Raw genomic sequence first — 25303 nt, forward strand, 5'->3', positions numbered from 1 at the left:
CAAAGTCCTTTTAAAGAAACATCTTCTTCTATTTTAACATTTTTTTCTGGTATCCAACATCTTAGAAAAAGCCATTAAATCAACTTGGCAGCGTTGAGAATCAGTGAGGATTGATGATTGATGCAAATGCAGATGTTGGTGTAAATGAGCCCCACACGGGAGGAGATGGAGAACAGCTTAAAATGGAGAAGTCCAGCTTGCAAGGTCTCTTCACTCCTAGTCTTCAAATATCCGTCAGGTTCTCATGACTTCCACCCCCCACGGACCTTTCAGGCAGCTCCAATGTTTGTTTTCTACTCCAGCATGGGGACAGACTTGGACAAGGGTGACAGCAGGGTCTATTTTCTTCACCTGGAAGCTTTGGGTCAGAGGGGAGGGAAACTCAAAACTGGTTTTGCCCACTTCTTGGAAACACTCAAGCAAGTGGGAGGCCAGGGAAAGGGGCAGAGAGTGTGACAGGGAGCGCGCAGCGAGACCAAAGCCTCTGACCAGCAAACAAAGAAAACGTGTTTATGCATGGCTGGGGGTGTTTATGCTGTGGCCTGCGTTTGTTTACATGCATGCGACGGAGAGGATAATAGAATATTAAAGAGCACGTGCTGGAGCCATAGGATTTGCTGATGCCCACGAGGATCTGTTTACACTGAATGCCCTCAATGACCCGCCCTCCCCAAGAGGATGCAGGAAGCAGTGCCAACACACGCGTACACACAAGCCCACACGGACGAACACATCATCCCAGGCGCATATCTCAGCAGATATAGATACAGAGCGTCCACAGGCACCTGTTAGAAACGTATGGGGGGGGAGGGTGCTCAATTTCACACACGGCATGCATATACAGTACCTTGCAAAAAGTATTCCTATCCCTTGAACTTTTTTCCATTTTCTCACGTTACGGCTACAAACTTTGATGTAATTTAATAGGATTTTAAGTGACAAACCAAGTTGACGAGGGTTCTCATGTTTTTACTGATAAAAAGCTCATCTGAGTCAAATTTTTTTAGGACCAAATTTTGCTCCAATTACAGCTTTTTATTAGCTTGTTGAGCTAAATATTAGCTTACTTAGCTTGTTTATCTCCACCTTTGGTGTTCCTGAGGAAGACAAACATCCCCAAAGCATGGTGCTGCCACCACCATGCTCTTTACCTTGGGGAATAAGCAGTGTATATTTTCCATTACAGGGTATTTAGCCCCAAAACGTATGGCCCTATGTTGATCTATAGGTAAATAGATGAGGTCAAAAGGTTCACGGATGGCATCTTCATCTGGAGAGGTGGTGGCACACTTTGAAGAGAATAAGAATGAAACTCAGTTCAAGTCAGATGTGTGTGAACCAAAGTAAGACTGGGGAAATAACAAAGATGGAAGGAGTAGAGCTACTAAAGGTGGGTGAGTTTATTTGGCCAACGGAGAACATTTCAGGACCTGGATTTCTAATCTTGTAGGCAAACTAGTTGACATTTTAGCCAGTAGAGATGTGAGACTTGAATTGGATTTAACTTCTCAAAGACCTCAGACATGGGTAGAAGGGCGAAAGGGGCTATACTGAACAAACAATGCTGAATATGTAGCTGCCAGGGAGGAAGAAATGAGGAGAACCACAGAGAGGGTTCATAGATATACAAGAAGTCAATACAAATATTTTTAGATAACAGTTGCACTGGTACTTGGATCAATTTAAACAAATCACCGACTAAGGGGAAGAGGAGCAAATAAAAGAGAAACTGACTAAATAGGAAGTTGCACTAGTACATTAACTAAAATAAAGGTGACTCTACCAGACATGAAACTGCACACAGAAGAATGTGGGAGGCTCTGACTGCATCTCGTTTGTCAAGTGGGTGGACAAACTTGCCTTTTCACAGCTCTACACTTGAAATTTACGGCACTGCTTAGATTGGTTCACCATCACACAGGCACAGAACAAGCAATGGAAAACAAAAACCACACACAAGAAGACATATAGCAAGGAGAAAAGAAAAAAGCTGCAGAGGACTATGGGACTGGGATGTTAATAAAATAGTTGTTCTCCAAAATAAACCATTTAATCAAAGCAAAGGTAGCTCATTTTACCCCAGCATTTATTCCAAGGGTCAAGTTATTACAAGAAGTGACTCACTGCATAGATACAGTAACATTATCGGTAAACATTAATGCCTCAATCAGCAAAAACTATGTGACACTTCCAATCTATTTACAGAGTAAAGCAGAACATGCACTCTTTCATTCAAACTGTTTGCTATTTTTGTAAAATGTCTACAAATCTTAACTGATTTGAAACAACCAATCCCATCCAGCCTACACTACAACATTGCTCTGCTACAGTCACAATAAATATAGGATCTTGTCACTGTAAAATTTGTGGGAACAGACTGAGCTCTGCTGCATCAAAGTGAGCACCATTCCAGCCCAAAGTCACCTATATTAGCAGATCTCTCCTGTTACCAGTCTTAGAGCTAAGAGGCGTGAAAGGGCTGCTATCTGTATCTTCACATTTAGCCTCCAGGCATGAAACCAATAGCCCGTCTCCTCAGTCTCAGCAGAAAGCTAATGAGTGCAGATCCTTTAGTTCCTCGCTTCTCCCCACACATCAACTCTGGTGCGTTCTCATGTCTGGACAGACAGACTTTTTAGCTTGTCTGTTATTTTTCGGTCACAAATCATCTTCAGACACGTACAAGTCCACTGACTCACCAACATGCTTGTCTGGCACAGTGATTAGATGTGATCCGCCTCTGACAGCCATCATGGATAAATATAAACCTGTGGCCTCGTCGGATGAAAGAGAAAATACAGTGCCTTGCAAAAGTATTTACACCTCTAGATTCTTTTGCATTTTCTCACATTACAGTTGAGCAATGATCAGAGCAGCAGCTGAGAGAATCGTGGTAACTCTGGAGGAGCTGCAGAGATCCACCGCTTCAATCTGCTGAAAGGACTGGAATTAGTGCAGTCCACAAATCCGGTCTTTATGAGAGCATGATGAGGTAATCCCCAGTGAAAATAAGACTGCAAGCTGTACGGAGGAAGTGGCAAACATGTGGAACAAGGTGTTCAGATAAACAGAAACTGAGATGAACTTTCTGGTCTGCATCTGAGATGCTATATTTGGTGGAAAAACTAACACTGTACATCATTCTAAACATGGTTTTAGAAAAAATGTTTCTGCCACAGCTCTCTTACGGGTTAAAATAAAACCCCAAATATTTGTCAAGAGCAATTTAATTTTTTTTCTGACTGCATAGAGCAGCTCTGCCCTCTCCCCTTCTTTACTGACTTCAGTGGACTACCATCATTCACCTTTCTCTTGTCGACCAGGGTCTTGTTGACCTTTCGGCAGGACAACAGCATCATCTCACAGGTAGAAATACAGCGGAAAGGTTTAGAGATGTTTGAATGGTCAAGTCAAAGTCCAGACATATCTAAATTAGAGTGATTGGCAAGACTTGAAATTTATTTTTCATTTTGCTCTCACTGAACTTGATCAACTTTCCAAAGAAAGATGAGAAAATATATCTGAAGACCAAAAGACTTGGAGTAGCAATTGTACTACTCCAATTGCTACTACAATTGCAATTGCAAGTATTAAAGGTCAATACTTGCCCTTTAAAGTATTGACTCTAAAGGGCAAAGAAAACATCACACTTTACTTCAATTTCACTGTTACTATGTGCTGGTATAACACATAGCATTTCAATAAAGTTGAAGTTGGTGGTTGCAACAAAATGTGAAAAGGATCAAGAGTTGTGAGTGTGTTTACGCTGTACACAAGATACACAGAATATGCAACATATAATATGTACACTAAACTGTAAGTATGAAGGGAAGGTTACAGTCTGGCCTGATATGACTACGTACAGAAGTCTATTCTGTTAATGGCAGATCAGGTCTGTTATTGAGCGTGCAGCCCCAAAATTAAAGAGGGAAGTGCAAGTGGGACAGACAGCATCAGAACAATGTTCAGAACCAGCCTCATCTTCTCTCCTGCATTCTCCTCCCTTCAGTCTCCTCTGTCTTCTGCCACCCAGGGGAAGCGAAGGAGGTCACCCACACCTACAAGCACTCAATCAACCGGCAGGCGTCCTTGCTTGTCCTGAATATGGTGCCCGCTCCACAGTTTGTCTGCCAAGTGTACTCCCAGCCCGCTGCCACCTCCCTGCACCTGGTGCCAGGTTACAGAGCCACAAGCACAGAGGTGCAGCTCCAAGAAAAACACAGCTCAGTCTGTCTTACAGTGAGCTTAACAAACATTTAATGTAGTTTTTCAGATGGTAATAATGTGGTAATAGTGTGAATGTGCCTCATTGTCTTCTTTAACTAATCTGGGTTTTGATAATACAGCCATGGAGGCATAATAAATGTTAGAAATCAGAGTTTTCACTGAAAATTCATTTAAAAGAAATATTTCAAAGAATTTGGTAAAATTGCATCATTCATTAATTTGTCAACACCGTTGGTATTGCTCATCAGTTCAGTGGATTCTTCTATATATCCTAACTATTTGCACTAAATGATTTGTGAGAAGTCTGAATAGCAATAACTATATCAGAGAGTTTAGCAGAAAACCTAGGACCAATCAGTAACACCATCATCTGAAACGATGCACACAACTTAAAGTCCGCTTTTACCTGATAGTAATCTTAAAGTCTTGGAATCGAGAGTGAACAAAAAATGACTGATGGAGACATTCTTTAAAATCCTTATTTGACACAAACACTAATCAAGCTGAAGCTGGTGGCTTGCAAGTAGCAGATACTGATGGGATGCAAGAGAGCTCACAGGAACACAGATATCTCTATCAGCTGTGAGAGTCGGGTCACATTCCTTTGTTATGTGCTGTTGTTACGACTCTGAATGCAACAGCAGAGATGGCTCTGATGACCGCAGCTAGAAAAGGCTTGGACACAGAACGCATGGGCCGAGGCAAATAAGGGAGGAAGATGGGTTAAAAAGGAAAAAAAAGGGTAAGTTTTTCTGAATGGATGGCAGACATGTTGTAAAATCTTGGACTTAATCACGTATTAGCCTGTTTCAGCTGGGAGACTGGCCGTGTGCGTCGGCGTGTGTGTGTGTGTGTGTGTGTGTGTGTGAGAGAGAGAGAAAAAAGGGAGAGGCAGACAGAGACAAGAAAGTGAAAGTGATTCATCTTTAAAAGGGCAGATTCCTGGTTGATGTATGGTGTCTGCGTGTGTGTGTTGCACAAACAGGCGTAGGAGGTGTTAGCTGACTAGCTACAACTCATCTTACTTCTCCACAGAGAAATGTGGAGAAAGAGGATTCTAGGTTCTGCCTGTTGATCAAAGACATGGAGACGCTGATGCACAAACGTCTCTCTTCCCTTCCAGCCCTTCCAAACAAACACACCAAAGTTGAACGCAAGGCTTACGCCAGTAGTGATCTCTCAATGGACGTCATATGGATCTTGGTGAGCTCAATAAAAATGTCAACTGTTTCTGAGAATGCAGTCTCAATCCAATGTACATCCTGATACCAAGCATGTCTTGCCAAAGTAGTGATGGTTTTCTGTCACCTAGCCAAATCTTATCAACATAAATGTAAAAAATAAAACAATCACCTGTCAGCAGCCATATAAACAAGAGATCAAAAACTGCTGATTATTCACAGAAACACTAAATGTTTTAAATACTGATCCGCATATTGCATTTTAATTGAAAAGCTATTTACAATCAAATAAAGCAGGACGCATACATTTGAACATTTGAAAAAATTATAAAAAAATAAATCAAACTTTGACACAATCATTATCTGATACAAATGAATTGTAACTTTCAGCTGAATAGCATAGATTAGTTTTGTCTCTCTGGCTCTACAGCAGGCCCAGGACTGTGACCCCCAAGGCAAGTTGGGGGAAGTTTGTGTATAATGCTAACACAAAAACCAGCTTGTTACCAGTGTTGGTTGATCTTTGCCAGAGCTGTCTATGGCCACTGATGTTGTGTGTGGTGATCATGGAAATCTAAAGGTGTATTTGTGGAGTGGAGATTGTCTGGTTTTGCTTCACAAAGATAAAGTCACTGGGTCTCTCCTCTGCTTTTTGCTGATGCATACTTTGTATAAAAGTTGAATCCTGTGGCTCTCAACAGGGTTTTGTTTGTGCTGACTTAGCACTGGTTCTTTGTCTTTCCACAACCTCAAGCTCTGGCAATGGTCAAGTGGTTGTTTCTTAGCATCAGCTCTGACCGGGGCAAGAGGAAAGAACAGTTTTTTTTTTTTCATAAGCTGGATGTGGGATGTGAAGACCAACAACCATGTAAAATACTGTGGCACCATGTTATAAACTCTGCAGTAAGTTTGATGTGATCTGCCTTATGTAAGACAAAACAAAAATAATAAAATTAAATTAAAAAAGAAATATTAAAAGATCAGATTAGCCCTAATAACACTAGCTCCCTGTCTCTTATGCTCTGCATGTTTATTTTGATTGCATCCATCACAGAGCTTCACAAAGTATTTTCAACTCAATCAGTAACACCATTAATCTATCAGGTTAACAAAGCCTGCTGTAAAACGTCATCTACCTGCTTCTTGCAGTGCCGCTGGTGCAGAAGAGATGTGTTGGTTGGGACTGGGAAGAGTTCACAACCATTGCTTATTTGATTGGATAAACTGGGTTTGCACAAAAATTCTGAATAAAAAGAGGAGACTGTCACAGAGATATAATGACCTGGTTCAGCATTGGCTCTACGGTTGTGGAAAACCAAACCAGAAGCAGATAGAACCGGCTCTATCATCAGCTACTTTGGTGGAAAAAACCCTAAACAGTAAATTGGAGGACTGACTCAGCTGCTCAGGTATCTCGGTGTCTTGTTTTCCAGTGATGGTGGCGGATCAATTGGCAGATCGGCGCCTTGCCTGTAGTAAAGCAATCACTCTCCCTTTCTGTTTTAATGAATGAAGAACTGGGCAGAGAAGTCAAACTCATGGTGAGGTCAGTCCACAAATGTAATTATAGTTTAACAAAATGTTTCGACCCAAACAGAATTTATGGCCTGAAGCGCTGCGGGTTTTTTTTTTTTTTTTTTTCTAAATTTTATGGAAAAGTATAATTAAATGCCTGCTAATGCTTCACAGATTATCTGTCTCATAATGCACTATCACAGCATAGTGGCTTGTTTTTTTATATATGAAAGTTACATACTGCAGCTTTAAACTAACAATTAGTTAGTTTAAAGCCGAGATTCCGAGATTCAATCTTTGCTTTAGAAAATTGGATTTAAAATAAACAAAGTCCAACTGTTATAGTAAGGTGTACTTCACCAGAAAGACACATTACAAAAATTCCCAACTAACCTCTGTAAGGTGAGAGCAAATGCAGTGGAATGAGCTGACAGTCAAGCCCCTTCAGCTAATACAGAATAGAGAAATTGCAACATAATTTGGACTCATCTGTCAACTGCTGGAAGGCTTTGACTTCAATTCAGCATAAAATATCTGTGATGCAAATTCAACTAGAGGAAGAAACACCTGCAGGCAGATACTCCTTTAGGGAGATCCCCGCTCCCTCTATCTCTCTGTGAGAATTATATCATCTAAAAGTCTCACCTTATACAAATCAGCTGCGTTTTTCTGACTGAAGCCCTTTACAGTTTCTCCTTCCTAACTCAGCTGTGACTCTCATCCCAGTATGACACCAGATAACTGCCTGAGAAGGTGTGAGAGGAGATGTCAAAGAGATAGCAGGAGAGAGCACATGTAGAAACCCTGGCAGAGTCACATTCCCGCTCCTCCAAAGACTAGCAGTACATCAACGTGTTAATTCAATAAAAGCCCAGCCACCGAGCGTTAGCATCTTAATAAGCAGTGAGACTCTCCGTTTGCCAGTCTCTTGTCACTCCACAGCTTCCACTCAGCCACCTATCCATCTGATTTAGCTCCTCTTTCCCATGGCAGGATGCCTCTCTTTCCAGGTTAACATATTTTCTCCTACCTTCCTATTTTCTCTCCTTCAATCTCTCATGACTACCTCCTCCCTCCCCCTGTGTCAAGAAGAGAGGTACATATGGATGATGTGAGATAGACTCTCACACCATCCTCATGTACCTCTCCTCCAGTGTCTGCAGGGTGCTTGTTATCCAGCACCTATCCAGACATTCCTCAGCCAGAGAGCAGGAAGGACTGACAACCGGTCAGTTACCACAGCAGGACTGACAGGCAGAGAGGGAGGTGCGTAAGGGAAACAAAGCAGCAAGAAGGAAAATGTCTCGAGAGCCTGCAGGCTGCCCAGGTAGACAGACAGGAAGTGTGTCTAAACAGTACTAAACATAAAGGATGATAGACACAGGCAGATGAGTAGGGGACAGACAGGTAGGCAAACGGAATCGTCAGACAAGCAGGTCGTCACAGGCTGGTGATGCGTAGCAGCCGGCTGAGCTACAAGCCCTGCATCCCAACAGGCCAGCGGGTCAGCAGCTGTGTGGCTGATGAACACTGCCTCTCTCTGGGCCTGCTGCAGAACTGCAGGCATCAAATGACTGCGTATGAGTGAACTCGGCATGGGTCCATTTCCTGAGTAAAATATAACAGTTTCACATTGTCTGCAAAAACAAAAATCTAGAACATTAATTAATATGTGAAATTCCTTTCCTGAAGACAGGAAACTGATTCCAGACTGGCACATTTTTAGATTGAGACTGAAGGGGGGAGTTGTAGTCATGGCTAACCGCTCCATGACTCTGATGGGTTGATCCATTGTGGTCTGTTTTAAGTAAATTTTAGAATTTATGTCATGTGTGATATTTTATCTTTTTATGTTGTTTTTTTACTTTTAAACTGTTTTTGTTGTTAATGGCCCATTTGGGGACATATATTGCAAATTAGCCAAGATTTTAAATGTTATAGTGTTCTGTATTTCTTTGTCCCCATGCAAATAAGTAATAAAGAAAGAAATATTTGACTGCTGTTAATTAACTCCCATTACTGCTAAAATGTCATTTTTTATTGTATTGTTTTTGTTCTGTTTTAAAAAAAACATGTACTTTTTTTTTATTCTGACACATACACAAAAGCAAAAATAAAAACCAGGTGAGCTCGGTCATAGCTTTCAAGAACTGACCAGGCCATTCTAGCTTTTTGCTTGCATAGACAAGGCAAAGTTAGCTGCTAAATGAGAAAGGCTGTCTGCTGACTCCTTGACCAAATGCCAAATGTAGCTTTTGCAATTGTGTAAAAATCAATGCAAATCAGTAATTTTAAATAGCACCAATATTTATTTCTTGCAAAAATGTGAGACTAGCAAAGGGAAGAAGAAATAAGGAAATTACAGTATTGTTCAGAACTAGCAGGTCAAATTACTGCTTCATTAACATAACAACTAAAAAGCCTTTTTATTGAACGAAACTCTACAGTCAGTTAACCTTCACATGTTTCTTCTATTGCTATCTTTTTCATGTGGGCATCAGTCCCTTAATCTGCCTGATTCTGAGGGACATAAAGTAACAGCAAGTAATGATTCATGACACAACCATCATGTATGAATGCCCCTAAAAGCTCAGAAGTAAAAAAAAAAAAAAAGAAAAAAAAATGCCATTCAAGTCATGTCCAAGGAAAACTTTTTAAGCTACAAATTGCTTCCCTGCAGGAAGGAATTCTGGGAAAACATTAGCAGTGGCACAGAGACAGAGGGCAAGAGATATTGACAGAACAGCCAGAACAGCTGGTCAACACACCAGGTGCAGGATGATGATTATGAGGAGGAGGATGATAAGGGTTATTAAGCTCACCTGGTTAAGAAAAATATTAGTTCACAGCCACAATGTCCTTTATACTTATACACACCCTTGGTAAGCGTGCTAAAAACACAGTTTTGAATGTAACATTTAGAAAAGTCCAGCTTTTACTTTAAAAAAACATTTATGCAGAAGGAAAAAAGTCCTACATTAAGAAATGGGACATAACTTCATTTCAACAGAATCAACAGTGTCCTTTTATTAATTGCTGTGACGACTTTGAAAATCCCCTTTTTATTTCCAACAGGACAGAAATTAGTCATTTCCCATAACATTTTGCAAGGTTGGAGCATACAGATCGTAGAGAGGGGTCTTTGATCATTCCTCTGCAGATCGACCAGAGTTCTGGATCCTCCCTCATGCTATTCTTTTCAGCTTTTACAGATTTTAGTACAGTTTAGATCTGGGTGATGAGACAGTCATGGAAGAAAGCTAATTTGCTGAACTGTGTGTGGATTTTACTATATATATTTTGTTAAAAATATATAATTAGTTACACCATCCAGGGGTCTTTGGCAGAGGAATTGGCCCACAGCATCACAGATCCTTTGCCATACCAAGCAGCAGCTATTAGAAGCTTTTTTTATACATACACACCCCTTGTTTAATACCAGACCTATCTGGTAGCTGAAAAACTCAAAGTATTGTCTGACCAAACAGAAACAAATAAAATCCCTGTAAAATTTAAAATCCACATATTTATGTTTGTCATAATGGAGCAGAAAAGGCGCCTAAATAACCAACTTGCATATAAATAACATCTAATAGCTATGATTGAAACTCCGTGACCCCAAATTGTTGAAGTAGCTTAAAAAAAATTTATTTCTGCAGTGACTGTAGATGTGGGCAAGTTTAGGTAAGTAGAATCTTCCTAACCTAAATGACTAATCCTCTCGGGTTTGCAACGGAAAGAAATGGGCGTCTGTTCACATAAATACCCGTCCAAATCACAAGTTACTCTACGCAGTCTGATCAAGGTAAAAAATAAAAAAATTAAAAAATAGTGAAGTGGGTAATGTTTTACAAAAATTATACAATTCCATTTCCTTCATTGGTATTTTTAGGAGTAACACTAATTGTGATTTTCCCAAAAAAGAAAAAGCTAACAAAAAGTTAATTCCTAATGTGGGTATTTTTCCACACTGGGTAATGTGCTTAATTAAAAGGTAGAACTTTTAGCCCCTTTAGCGTGAAGGGGTTGTAATTGTAACCAGAGAAGAAGATTGCTTCCAGATCACTATTTCATTGGTTTTGGAAAACACTAAACATCATTTTGAGTTTAGTGAAAGAAAATATGAGAAACGAAAGAAAGAAAGACAAAAAATATTAATTCCTGTCCTAATGCTCTTCGTCTAAAATTAACAATGAAATCTCCCATTCACTAGGACAACAAGGACTCTGGAGATACATTAAACTGATATTTAAAATATGCTAAAATATCAATTAGCACATTTCAGCAGAGTACAAATGGATAATTTTAGTTAAAGAGACACAACTGTGACTTTACATCAGACATTTTTATTATACTCTAAATAGTTTTTAATATTTCTTTTCTCTAATCTAACTTTTTAGGGTGGTGGCGTTGACATAATTTATTCTGTTGGTGTTTATTAATTTTATCAACATTAAATATATACTAAATGCCAGTTTTAGATTCAATTAAATTTCAAGTCTAAACCAATTACTTAGAAATCTATTTTTAACTTTCTTTTTGAATAAAATAATTTTTTTTCTTCATAAAATATAAAAACTTCTTTCTTTGTAGATTAGTGGTTCAATCTCTCATGAGGTCTTAAAGCCATTTAAAAGGCACAATTGACTGAGTCACTGCTCACATCTACTCTCTTTTTGTCTGTCCATTGAAAGTACCTTCTGCTCTATAATTTCCTGTTTAGCTGTGTTTTATATCCTGTCTATATAAAACAGAATATATTTTATTCTGTGGTCATGCACAATGTTAAAATGTTCCTAAATTTAGATAAATCTAATTCGCTGTTGCGAAAGATGATTTACAGTCGTCACACATTCGAAAACGCATCATCTGTACCACACAATGACCTATTTTCCCTTTCATCTTAGCTGTGAACAAGAGCAATTTATGTGCTGCAGTTTGTTTGTCTTTATTAGACTGGATATGGGTGTGTATAACTCAAGAGGACAGTCGAAGCGCAAGTTTTCTCAACAGTGAGTCATTCAGCAAAAACGTCCTGCAATAACATCACAGTGACAGCCAGGAAGTGAATTTACCAGTAAAAAGTGGGAGTGCAACATTTTCACCATATGGTGGAAACTTGACTCTGGGCAAACGTGTCTTGATTTCGATCACTCTGACTCAGCAGCCTTTCCTCTGCTCACCAGATGTGGCAATGATGCCTTTCAGAACAATCCACCGACAAACACCAACACATGAAGACATAACTGCGACAACCCCCAATAAATATGAAAAAAAACCTACTGCTCGGGGTTTGGAAGTTTAAATAAGAAGCAAGGGCCTTGCGTGACCTCTACATTTCATCACAGTTAAGAAACAAGTGGCTTGGTCACAAGGCCATCATAACCTTTAGAGCACAGTCACTTCTGCCAACTATTTCCACAGCCTCTGTGAACTCTTCCCCCAAATATTTGAACTCTGTATGTTGACTCTTCTCCCATTAGGTCAAGCCAGTGACAGCAGAGTGCAACATTTCTTCATTAGGAGAAACACAAATGAGACTGAAGACAGTGGCATCCATTTGTACTCAGTCCCCTGAATTTATACTTTATCACTTTTTGTTTACATCACTACAACGTCTTTCCTCTTGCCACGCTTTCATAAAGCTCACATTTGTTCAGTACATCACCAACAGGGTTTCCTGTTGATGGATTCTCTGCAGCTCCTCTAGAGTTACCATGGGCCTCTTACCTGATTTTTTGATCAAAACTCTTTTCCCGGGCTGTCGGTTTAGCTCAGGAGTCCAATCAAGCAAACTAGAAAAATAAAGAACAAGAACAACATTTCCTTACATTTTTATCATTTTGTTCCCTAATATTCACCAACATCTGAAGTCTTCAGCTGGATTTATATTGAGAAGAAAACACACACAGAGGGGCTTTATTTACTAATTAGGTAACTTGTGGAGGCAATTTATTGCAATTGATTGTTTCTCTGATTTTCTCTGATTCAGTTCATCACATAAAATCCCAGTAAAATATATATTGATCTCGAAGGAAGTTTAAGCAGTAGGAAAATATTTGCAAAGGGCTGTTAAATAAACAGATGATCATACATTTGACTACCCCAAAAAACAAGACAAATATTTCCTGAAAGTCAGAAGAATTAAGAATTTCCCAGAAGTCGTTTAATGTTGCCAACACTGAGCAAATAAAAAACCCCAAATTAAATAAATCTGCCATGGGGGCAGGCTAATTGAGGCTTTCCAAAGCCCGGTGCAGTTTCCATCTTTTACCAATTTTAACGACTAGCCATCTGCATGCTATGGTTCCAATTTACCAGAAACTTCAAAACAGGCCATTTATCTAGGATTTTGTACTGGTTAGTTCTGACTATACGCGGCCCACCACGGATTTATTCTGTACTTGCCAACAAGCTGTTGCAAGACGAGTTAAAAAAGAAAGAAAAAAGGCAAAGAATAACTGTGCCGAAGACAAATGGAAAAGCAATGGCAGGAGGTGAGTCACAGAGCAAAGGAAAAACATAAAGTTGTTTTTCTGAACTGGTTGTACCATTTATCATGCACTGTGGGAGGTCATTTAAGGAATGGGGCAGGGATGCTATGCTGAACACTGGATACTCTTTAAGGGCAAATGAGCGGGCAAAGAGCAGTTTCCTGAACAGTGCATCAAAATGACTTTTTGTTTCAACTGAACTCACACAAGGCTTGACCACTATCCGTTAATACAGTTTTCCAAAGAACTTGGGAAAAGATGTCTCTATTATCTATGTTCAGAAAAATCTGGGGATTCTAGTTTAGGCATGATTTAAGTAGAAACTAAACCATGCAAATGATTAACTGAAGATTAAAATGACCCTCTACAAGTAGGAATTTAGAAAAGTTCTCATGTGAAAATTGTGCTGGATAAAAAAAAAAAAACAGGTTTGTAACTTATTGGCTGCTAGGAAATTGCTGTGTAAAAAGCTAGATGACAGAGTTCCCTATAAAAGGATTCTATCACATAAACAAAAGGGACAGATCAACAGAATGTAGTTGTGTTGATCTGTTCTCCCATCCCACATGTTTTTCAACTCTGGAGTTCTGATACCAACTGTAACCCTAACCCCCATCCCACAGTTGTGGAATGGAAGGAAAAATCCAACCTCTTGTTTTATTAAATAAAAAGTGTAGCATCCATTTCTATTCAGTCTACTTAGTCGGTTCTTAGGAGAAGCCTGTGTTGCTTATGACTCCGTCAGCTTTACACACGCGTCTAAAAATGAAGGAGGTTTGTGGTCAGCTCAAACTCCAGTCGCTAAGCAAATCACACATATTCTGCTTGTGCTCTTTGTTCTTAAAATTGAGGTTCATTCACCACTAGGGGCCCATAAACCTATACGGTGTTGTGAAACGTCTCTTTTTGTATTTTATTTTTTAAATACTCAAGTATTTCAGATAAAACAGATTTTAATATCAAAGACCCTGAGCAAAAACAAGGTGGAATTTTCAAATGATGATTTGATTTAGTTTAATAGGGAAAATTACAATGAATGTTTTAAATTGCGGCAGAGGAATTTCAGCACATTATCTTTGTTGAATAGTTCAAATTTTTTTATGCTCAGGCAGATTGGGCAGAGGTTTCTGAAAAGCAGTCTTCATTTAAGAAAAAGAACATCATGCTAACTAAAACATATAGGTGCTGGTATGATGGTCTGGGGCTGCTTTACTATAATTGGTGGAAACATAAATTCTGCTTTGGCAGAAAGTCCTAAAGAACAATGTCAAGCCATCAGGTCATGACAATAAGATCAATCTCACTTGGGTTATGCTGCAGGACAATAATCTGAAGCATACAAAATGGTTTTTGATGAACGGTCTAGTCAAAGTCCAGACTTAAAATGATGAGACTGAGATTCAGAGGCATGACTATAAACAAGCTATTTATGCTTACAGACTCTTCAATGTGGCTGAATTTGAACTATTCAGCAAAGATAATGTGGTGAAATTCCTCTGCCGCGATTTAAAACATTCATTGCAATTTTTCCCATTAAACCAAATCAAATCATCATTTGAAAATTCCACCTTATTTTTGCTCAGGGTCTTTGATATTAAAATCTGTTTTATCTGAAATACTTTAGTATTTAAAAAAAAAAATACAAAAAGAGAGGTTTCACAACACCGTATAGGTTTATGGGCCCCTACTGGTGAACGAACAATTTTAAGAACAAAGCGCACAAGCAGAATATGTGTGATTTACTTAGCGACTGGAGTTTGAGCTGACCACAAACCTCCTTCCTGTTTCCAGCGTCTCTTAATGTGCTGGACCAAACAGACCATTATGTTGCCAGGACAATAAATGAATAGTCACAGTTGAAACAGACAAAATTGGTGACTCACGTGTGGGAAATAAGGCTTTAAAATCTGGAACTGATTACCATCACCGCATGGGAAAACTTTACAACTACTACATAACCACAGTGCAGGTAGGTCAGAGCATTTTATATAAATAACTTGCACAAGTCAGTCAGTGTAGTTGGGTTGTAATAAAAAGCTGCATAAGCGAAATGTAGCAGTGAGGATGCCGAGTGACTCTGCTAATTTCAGATCTCCGGTGCATCAGTTTATTTGTTCAAACACAGAACGTGATCTACTGGAGTCATACAGGGGTGCTTTCACACACCAAGATTAAAACACATGCAAGAGGTGGTGTTTCTCAACTCTGGAGTTCTGATACCACCCCCAACAATATGTGAAAACAGAACTGCTCCAGCTACTTCCAGCACTCCGAGGGAAATCCTTTCGAACCCCAGGGAGATGCAGTTTTTTTTTCTGAATGCCACTTAATCAAGATTCATGAACCTAGAATAGTCTTGCAGAGCAAAAACTGAACTCGAGTGACAATCACTAACAGATGAGGTATGTACAGCCTGAGTGTCCCTGGAGGGGGGCAGACATTTATGAGGAGAAACTATAAAATAAAAACTTGTCACATGGATGTGAAAACAGCTGGAACTAACTTCACATCACAGGAAAGAACATCTGTCACACTTTTAAGGTATGATGTAGATTACACATTAATCTATATCACATGGATCCATCTCATCAGTTACAAACGTAGACTGTCCTTTAGAGGAGATTCTAATTTCAAGATGTGAAAGATTTACAATGTCGATAATCTGCAGCAAAATGAAAAGCACAGGTGGAACTCTGAAAACGAGTGACAGGACAATGTGCCAAAACAACATCAACAGCAGTCCATGCAGCATGAGAGTATCAACAGTGTATGTCGTCATCGACCAACAAGTCCTACCAATATCAGAAATATGAGGAATAAAGAAAAACAGAAACCAGCCAATCAACCCAGTCAGTGTTGATGGGAAGATGAACGGAGCTAAATACAAGACAATCCTTGTTCTTGTAAACTTGTTAGAACAGGTGTGTCCAATTCAGTCTTCTAGGCATGCTGCCTGTTTTAGTTCTCTCCCTGGTTCAGCACACCTCATGGTTTGCTAGCAGGCCTCTGCAGAGCATCAACACGCTAAGTTGGAACCATTTAAATCAGCTGTGTTGGACCAAAGTCATCTAAAACATCTACCGGCTCTTGAGGACAGCCTCATGGTAGAGGAAGCAAAAATAAAAATTAGACTGATCACCTTACAGCAGGATGGAAAACCTGAACAACAGTATCATGGCTGACATCAAAGCATAATCTTGTGCTAGAATGACCAAGTGATAATTCAATAGAGAATAGACAGAGCGACTTGGATACGTTAGAGGTACTGCATGGATGAAGAGTTAAGATGCTAAGACTATCCCAAACTGAGCTGGTTGTAGAGCACCCTCTACAGGGGTCTACTGCATGCTAAAACTCTGTAAATAGCGTCAGATCCCCTATCAATTAGGCCACAAGTCAGCAAGCTACCCGAGGAAAAAGACTCTATACCCTAAAGCAGAGACATCAAACATTAGGCTCTAAAGTCACTACACAGTACTTACACTATGACACTGATATGAGCAGCTCTGTGACAATTTGACCCTATCCCTACAGCCACTTCTGAGTGGGAGTATGCAAAGACTATAAAATCCATCTGTATCATTTCTACTCCTCTAGTCACACTTGCCAGTGACATCAACAATGGAAGCTATGTTAAAGGGTGGAGCAGATCAAAAGCAGTTGAGACTCTTTGATAATCGCAGCTCTGATGCTGCAGTCTATCTGTTCATACTTGAAACAACACAGCTACTTAAAATTCTGAGTCTGAACAGAGTGAAGTAGAGAAAGCAGTTTCAATCCAGCCCTGACATGGTGTCTGTGAAGGTTATTGATTAACAATCATGAGACTGCCTTGATCTGCTCAGGAGCAATCCCACTGTAAGCTGCGATGTGAAATAAAGAACAGGGGGGAAGCAGCATGCAAGTAAGAGCCTGTGCCTCTCAAGCCTTCAAGAGTGAACCCATTGAACTCCCCAAGGTGAGTGGAAGCTCTCAGAAAAATCTACTCATGCACCGACAGCACCATCTAGCTGCTGGCAAATGCAATCACTGGCAAATAAAGCTCTCATGTTTCAGAGAAAAACCTGAGGAGTTATTATTCGAATACAAGCTTTGATACGGAAAGAATTTTTGCGTTCTGCAGACATCACAGCTTCAGTTTTTTTGATGGCAATTTCAATTACGTTTAGGTGTATCTGACGAGTAGATGAATTTAATTTATTCATTTAATAAAATGTAGCTTAAAAGAAAACAAAAAAACTCATTTATGTTCCACCACTGCCACTTAGGTGGTGTTTCTCTGCCATTCTGAATGAATGAGCCGACCTCCAAGCACTGCTAAGTCATGACTGGGTCACCAATCAAGATTTGCACCAGAATCTTATATCCAGCAAATCAAAAAGAAAGGTCAATGCTGTAATACTGCTTGGTCTGCATAAGCCACAAGCGTTTCTCAATAAAAGCATTTCAAAATATTTAAGTTAAAAAAGAACTAAAAACTGAAGTTTGTGAAAATCTGAATTTCTGTTACAAAACTTGTGACTCCAACTGTGCATATCTCAAAAAGCATAATGTGGAGGCAAAAAAATTAGAACAGAAGTCTGAGGAAAATCTTTTATTCTGGCAAAGAAAATGAACAAGCTGATTTGTTGGTGTTACATAAACCATACTTCCACTTTGAAGCTTACTTTTTTGACTAATAAATTAAAATACAAACTACATGTTGTTGATGAACGTGTTATTTTATAAACAATCCTTTGAATTTTTTTCTTAAATTATCCACTATCAACATCCTCAACAGTCTTTTGGCCATTTAAAACAAAACTATTAAATTTATATTTAAAAATATAAAAACACAAAGTATGGCAGAAGAACAAAGTCTGGAAGACAACTAAAAACATTTAAGACCACAAAGGCAAAAGCTAAATTATTCATTTAAAAACAACAAATAAAAAACTAAAATCCTAAAACAAATGATCAGATAAAATATAACGTAGAAGAAACTACATACAACTTATGCTATCTTATAATTTAAGACAACTAACATATTTGATGTTGAAATTTAAGTAAATATTTACCTTTAATTTATGAAAACGAAGCCGTATTAATGGGAAAAACAAGACCATATGACAAATATTCTATTCACAGCTACTTTCCAGGATCCCCACATGGGGTCAACTGTAAAAAACACTAAGCACCAAAGTCTTATAAGATGTTGCTTACAATATGTGACTACCGCCTGCCTCACTCCTCGGCGTCTGCAAACTGGTCCGATTCAATGGCAAAGCGGTAGCGGCGCCATCGCATCGGGTGTGCGTGGTGCACAACTGGACTGTAATTATCCCCCACCGGTGAATCGGCTATGTTGCTCTGCCGAAGTGACAAATCCTGCAGAGAGAAGTGGAGCACATCCTCCGGACCTAGAGAAGACACATGAAGCCAGTGAGGGCCTAAATATAGCACACTTCTGAAATGAATTAGAAATTTAGCTTCATAATTTCTACTGATTTTTCTACTTCCTGTGGCATATGTGATCATGTGATCAGGTCTGACACATTGTTACCATCATAATATCATCACTGCTCCATTTGTAGAGACTATACTGTACATTGATGGACAAATGGATTCTGGAGTTAGTAAAAGTCTGTTTTACCATAAGGCACGGTCACGACATTCAACTCCACCCTCTTTTTGAGAGTGACATCTTGGATCTCTTTGTCCCAGTCTTCCTTCTCTTGCAAGGACATCAGGAGTGGGTTATAACCTTCTGGAAAGGTCATGTCCATACCTCTGTAAAAAAGACCAATGGTGTGGGATTCAATATCATTGTAGGTCCTCTTTTGAGGTCTGAATATGTAAGCACATACGTCTAAATGTATTTGGAGATGTTTTGAACAGCATACACCTAAATGTGTTAGGAAAGGAAATCCACATTTTGGGGAAGATGTTGATCCTTGAGGCCAATTGAACAGAAACCTGTCAAAATACTAATAATAATAAAAAAACTGGAAACAACAATACAACATGATATAACTGGTTCAGTGCTTACGGGTCTTGCGTTTTTTTTCCTGGATGCGGTCACTAAAGGATGTATTGTTGAAATTACCAATGCGTACTGTTATAAATTCCATAGAAAGTAAAATTGCCTCGATGCTTTGGTGTTTAGCTGTAATTCCTTTCTGAGTTACTGCTGAAAGGACACCTGGCTCAGTCCTTTGGTTGAAAGAGATAGCAAAGTCAGAAATCCAACAAAAACTATTACTTCAACATTAACTATTACTTAAACAGCCTGGACAAAGAAAGAATCAATAATATTATATATATATATATATATATGTGTCATAATAAACACAAGATCAATATCAATAGATAGAACAGAATCAGCAATTTCACTGAACTCCGATTCAGAACCAAACAGCATTCTGGGGGATGTAGGCAGAGGAATCACTAACTGCATAGCCAGCTAAGTAAGGTTGCTGGAATCAACTAATTTACTCACTCACTCTTTGGTAAGATAGTAACTTACTCTTGCTTTGGTTACCTAGCAACTCACTCACTCTTTGGTTACCTAGCAACAAATGTCTGTGTAATATGCACAGCAGCAGTTTAAGAGTTTGCCACTGTGCCTTATGACTGCTTAAAAATTAAAACAATAGCACTGGGTGAATACTGAATAAAACATTTAAAACTGTCATCAGTTTGGTTGTATTTCAGATATTTAAAACAAACTAAAAAAAAAACAACAATTATCAATAGACAGATATCAAAATATTATATTGTGATACATTTTTTCAGCTGTATCATTCAGCCCTACTTTAACAGTGTGTTGTAGTTTACCCACACCAGACACACGGGTGGCGTATCATATTAAAAGAAGCTATACAATTGCCATGTAAAAGCTAACACTTATGTAGTGGAGATTTGCCTAAAAGGCACAGCAGCACTGACTAAATGTGTTCCTCAGTTAACAATCCTGACAGAAGAAGTCTTGGCTTACCTTTTCTTCTTGTTTCTGAAGCATTTCTTTCCTCTTTGTTTCTTCTCGGATGCAGAAAAGTTGGGATCTGGTGCTGCCTGTTCACGCTTATAGTACTGAGCGAAACCAAAACTGCCGGTGCAAGTGGCCGTAGCGTACTGTGGAACATCTGCAACTCTCCATCTTCCAGCTCTCATACCATTAGTGACAGGTGAAAAAGCACCCTGTAGTTTCCCGGGGTTCTTCGGAGACACAACTTTAGTACTCCAGTCTCTGTGGTCCAGAGAGCCAGCATTCGTACTCTTGCTGGCTCCACGTTGGTGGCCGTTGGCTGCAGTGTACCGAGGCACATCTGCAACTCTCCCTCTTCCAGCTGGTGTTTCATTAGTGACTGGTGAAAAAGCACCCTTTTGTTTCCAGGGGTTCTTCGGAGACACAGTGCTAGTACTCCTGTCTCTACGGTCGAGAAAGCCAGCACTAGAACTCTCGCTGGCTCCATGTCGGCGCCTTGCCCTGTTAACCCAACGTGCATCAGCAATGTGACCGTTGGGCAGATCGTTGGGCCTACAGGTGTTGTGCTGAGCTCCCTTTTGTCCAGACTCGAATCTGAACTCACACTGAGGCATCACGTCACCTGTCACACAAGGTTAAAGGGTTTATTACACATAGTAAATAGTACATATTCTCTTTATTTCCTTCTATACAAAACCTAAAAATAAAGAGATGCAGAACATCTGTATTAAAATCAGTGTCAGCTGCTGTTTGGGATTTTCTTAACATATCGGTATTGATAACTAGAACTGCTCTGATATTAACAGACAAAGTTTATTTGAATCTTGTTAGTGTTTCAGGAGAAGTATATGGTCATGGCATATGTTTGGATGTGTGACAATAATGCATCACAGGATTGTGTGATGCTTAACTGAAGCACAGAGGCAATGTCAGCTGTGTTTTTCTAATGTCAAAGAAGTATGGAACTACATATAACAGCAGAAAATATCCGTTATCAGCCTTAAGAGCAGTATTGATATCAGCCCAAATTTTTATATTGGTGCATTCCTATGTATATATATATAATGATATAAAAAGTGATCAGATCAATTATAGTGAACATCCGCAGAAAACTCTCAGAATCACCCTTTTGTGCATAGTTAGCAGCTGAAGAAGCTACTGTCATATTCTATGCAATCGTTTGTTGGGGGGCCAGTGTAAGGAAGAGAGACACACAGAGACTGAACCTCCTCATCTGCAGAGCTGGCTCTGTGGTCTGTGTGACTCTGGAGTCTGTGGAGACAGTGGTGGAACAGAGGACACTGTCTAAACTCAGTCTAGTCCTGGAGAACACCAGCCATCCTCTGTACACTGTTTTCTCCAACCAGAGGAGCTCCTTCAGTGACAGGTTCCTCTCACTGGGTTGTTCAACTGAGAGGATTAAAAACTCCTTTGTCCCACAGGCCATTAGGCTCTACAATGCTGCTATTTGTGGTAGGGCATAGGGAGGGAAACAGGGTAACTAGTATTTTAACATATTTAAGCATTTTTCACTTTTCACTTGACCTCTTTTAGTGGCAATGTATTTATTTATTATATTCTTATACCTTTTATGGATGTCTCCAGCTGTACGATTTTAATGCTATATGGATGTGAATTAATGTGTGAGCAACGGATAACCTCAATTTCCCTACGGGATTAATAAAGTTTAACCAAACCTAACCTACTTTATGTTGTGAAACAAGTTTTGTTTAGGTGGTTTCTATATCCTACAGAATGGGCAGTAGTCAAAGCTGGTGTTTAGATGGCTTGCTTCCCTTCATTTGAAAACTGCATTTTGTATTTCATCTGGTTATCTTTTTCTGACATAGGAGTTTAATCTGACATTTAGAGTAGCAAAACAGCAGAAATTTGTAAGCGGCAAATAGCTTTTACAGGACTCTAGTAGTATACGTTCTGCTCAAAAACATTTTTTGAATATTTTGAAAAAGTTCAATATTTTTGGTCACTTAGTCATTTCAGCACACTCACCAGACCTAAATCTCATAGAGAATCTATTCAAGATGAAGAGGAGAAAACCCAGACCCAACAGCGCAGTTGACCTGAAGACAGCTATCAAAGCAACCTTGTTTTCCATTGCACCTCAGCAAAGCCACACCGTTGTGATGCAGTAAGACAGAAGTATTCAAAGTCAGTCTTCAAGAGCAGGTATCCTGGATGTTTTAGGTCCCCCTCTGGTTCTAACGCACCTGCATCAAATGATTGCTCATTATCAGGACTCTGAGGAGGCAGACACTCATCTAAAGCTGTTCACTTTTCCCTTGAGAACTAGACATCCATGTAGTAAATCATGCAATAGGAGCCCCAACCAAGTACTAACCCCAGAAGCCTAGCACTTCTGTTTTAAAATGTTATTTTTCAATAGGATTAATGTAATGCAGGGGTGCACAAAGTCGGTCCTCAAGGGCCGGCATCCTGCACGTTTTAGTTCTCTCCCTGGTGGTAGTAACAACCTTTTCAGTAACTCAATGTTCATCTTAGGCCTTCTAAGGAGCCATCATTTGATCCAGGTGCGTTAAACCAGGGAGAAAACTAAAACATGCAGGATGCCGGCCCTCGAGGACCCACTCTGGGCATCCATGGATTAATGGTATTCTAATGCTCTGTTAAATTAAACTTAAAACTTGCAGGAAAAAAAAGACTGCAACTATTGAAATTCCCTTTTTTTAGCTACTGAGATTTAACAACTTAGAGCAAACTTTAATCTACCTTTTTTTTGTGAACTGATCTGTCGTACTTTGGAGGCATTTACTCTGAATCCAACACTAGCTACTTTTTTCAATATGCGTTCCTCAACTTCGGAGAAACATAAACTTTCTCCAAAATTTATGCTTGGATGCAGATCAGGGTTAAATCGCGCTTAAAAGGTAAAACCCTCTCAGACTCAGCTGGAGTCAGGCTGCACCAGGATGGTCTTAATGTGCACAGAAGCTAATAAACTCCACTCTGAGCCGGCTTCAATGTAACCGCCTGGTGTCAACATGCCTTCATTAGCTAACAGTAGCTCTGTGATTGACTGGCTCCTCGCTGTAAAAGTTACCGCGTTAAACGGCAACCATCACACAGGTTAAGCGCCCGGGAAACAGAAATGATCATTTTAAAATAAAAATGAATTAGTAATCTTAACATCGGGCTTCATCAGAATTGATTTCTTACCTGTAGTGAAGCTGCAGGCAGGCCTGACCCCCGCGAAGAACCAATCGGCCCAAAAAAAAAAGTTATTTAAACGGGGTGACAGATAGGTGGCGCCAAGCTACGGAGAAATACATTTACTTCCTTTTCTTAGCTTTACTCTGTTTCAATTTAGATGTAACCATTTTCCTTTCTTGAGCTTTAACACATCCCATTTTTATCTATGAATTTCTGTAGGTTTTTTTTTTCTTATTTATTTTTGCTATTTTTGATTCTATGCTTTATTTATTTGCTTCAGCTGTAATAGACTGGTGACCTATTCAGGATGTACCTCTCCTCTCCCTCAATAGCCATTGGAAATAGATATGGTGGAATAATAATTGTGCCAAAATCCCGACACTGGATAGGCACCAGCTCTAATTCTTATTTATGTACTTACTTAGTCTTAAAAGATTTGGTGCATATTTAAATTAAACTTTTGTGTTAAAACTAGGCAGTTGACCAAAACATTTGCAAAAGTTATAGAAATATTGAAAGAGAAAATGCATAACAATCCTTGGAACAGAATCCAAAAACATCTTAAGCATGTTTATCTAGTTATTAGCAAACCTGAGATAGCCTTTCTTGCGATTTGAATTGAGAGCTATCAAAGTGATTAAAATCTGATGCGGCATTATTACAGCCCAAACATTTTTACTGCCAAATCAATTACCTAGACTTCAATGAATAGGCCTTTAAAAGCAACAACACTTCAGATTTACAACTTGATGTTGTGTTGGATTTTATTCAAATTGAGGATGGCACAAGCAGCTGTTGAAAGAACCGATGAGCCAGTATTTGTATAAGTTAATATTGCTCATAATGCTCACAGTTGAAGTAGGAAGACGGTTTACAACCATACAAAAAGTCAGTTTTAAGCAATGTGAAAATTACTCATCTGACCATCGCTAACAAAAAGTTAAAACAAATGAAAGAAATAGACACTAATTTAAAAGAGAATTAGTCACTATAAAGACAAAACAGGAGCCAGTCTAAGTACCATACAAAGCATTGTGCTATACATCCAACAAAGCACCTAGGCAACAAGCTGGTTTCTCTTTGATAAAACTGTAAAAATAGTTTTTTTTAGTACCAGTCTTAAAAAGAGTGGTAAGTGGCACATCTATACAAATGATTACTATTCCAGTTCAACATTTACAAGTCAGGAAAACAAATCTGACAGACACGAAGTGTACCTTGAAAAATGTGTAAGTCTAGAGCAAGTTCATCTTGAAAAAATGTCCTCAGAAGGCACAGACAGAGAAAAATGTAAGCCATGCAAAACAAAACAAGATGGTTTTTGTGCAAGGAAGCAAAACTCAAGTTTGTGAGAATTACATAATACAGCAGATTTTGATTGCTCCTCCTTTAATGGGATAGTTCAGGAAGTTTGACTTGAGTTCCTGGGTTAAAGGACTATAAGCAGTATTATTTTACCTGCAGTAATTCTGTTAGCATCTTCATTTGGTAAATATCCAGATTAGATGGTTTCTCCAGCTGCAGCTAAGGGCTATCAGCTAGCTTGAGGATGACCAAGACCATAGTGGATTACAGGAGCTTTAAACAAAGCCCAAGTCAAAAATATTTTGTCAATAGTATTTTATAAACCTTTGAGCTGTTATTACATTTGCTTTAAGTGGTTATTTTCAGAAAATAATAATTATTTACACAAATATAAAGATAAAAGGATGTGTACCACCAAAAATCGT

General features: G+C 39.1%; 1 protein-coding gene across 2 annotated transcripts; it reads right to left on the reverse strand.

Annotated features, from left to right (window-relative positions):
• Nucleotides 1–17996: 17996 nt before the first annotated feature.
• Nucleotides 17997–22690, reverse strand: LOC122829484. Of its 2 annotated transcripts, none has more exons than XM_044114066.1 (4): nt 22506–22690; nt 20394–21006; nt 19050–19186; nt 17997–18816 (listed from the first exon to the last, which is right to left on the reverse strand). In XM_044114066.1, the coding sequence occupies exons 2-4, from the start codon at nt 20996–20998 to the stop codon at nt 18641–18643; spliced, it is 918 nt and encodes a 305-aa protein (XP_043970001.1). In that variant the 5' UTR covers nt 20999–21006; nt 22506–22690; the 3' UTR covers nt 17997–18640. The 2 variants fall into 2 exon arrangements, with proteins under 2 accessions (XP_043970001.1, XP_043970000.1); XM_044114065.1 differs by having other exon boundaries at nt 22395–22690.
• Nucleotides 22691–25303: the final 2613 nt, after the last annotated feature.

Source organism: Gambusia affinis, linkage group LG04 (genome assembly GCF_019740435.1).
Source record: "Gambusia affinis linkage group LG04, SWU_Gaff_1.0, whole genome shotgun sequence".
Lineage (NCBI taxonomy): Eukaryota > Metazoa > Chordata > Actinopteri > Cyprinodontiformes > Poeciliidae > Gambusia > Gambusia affinis.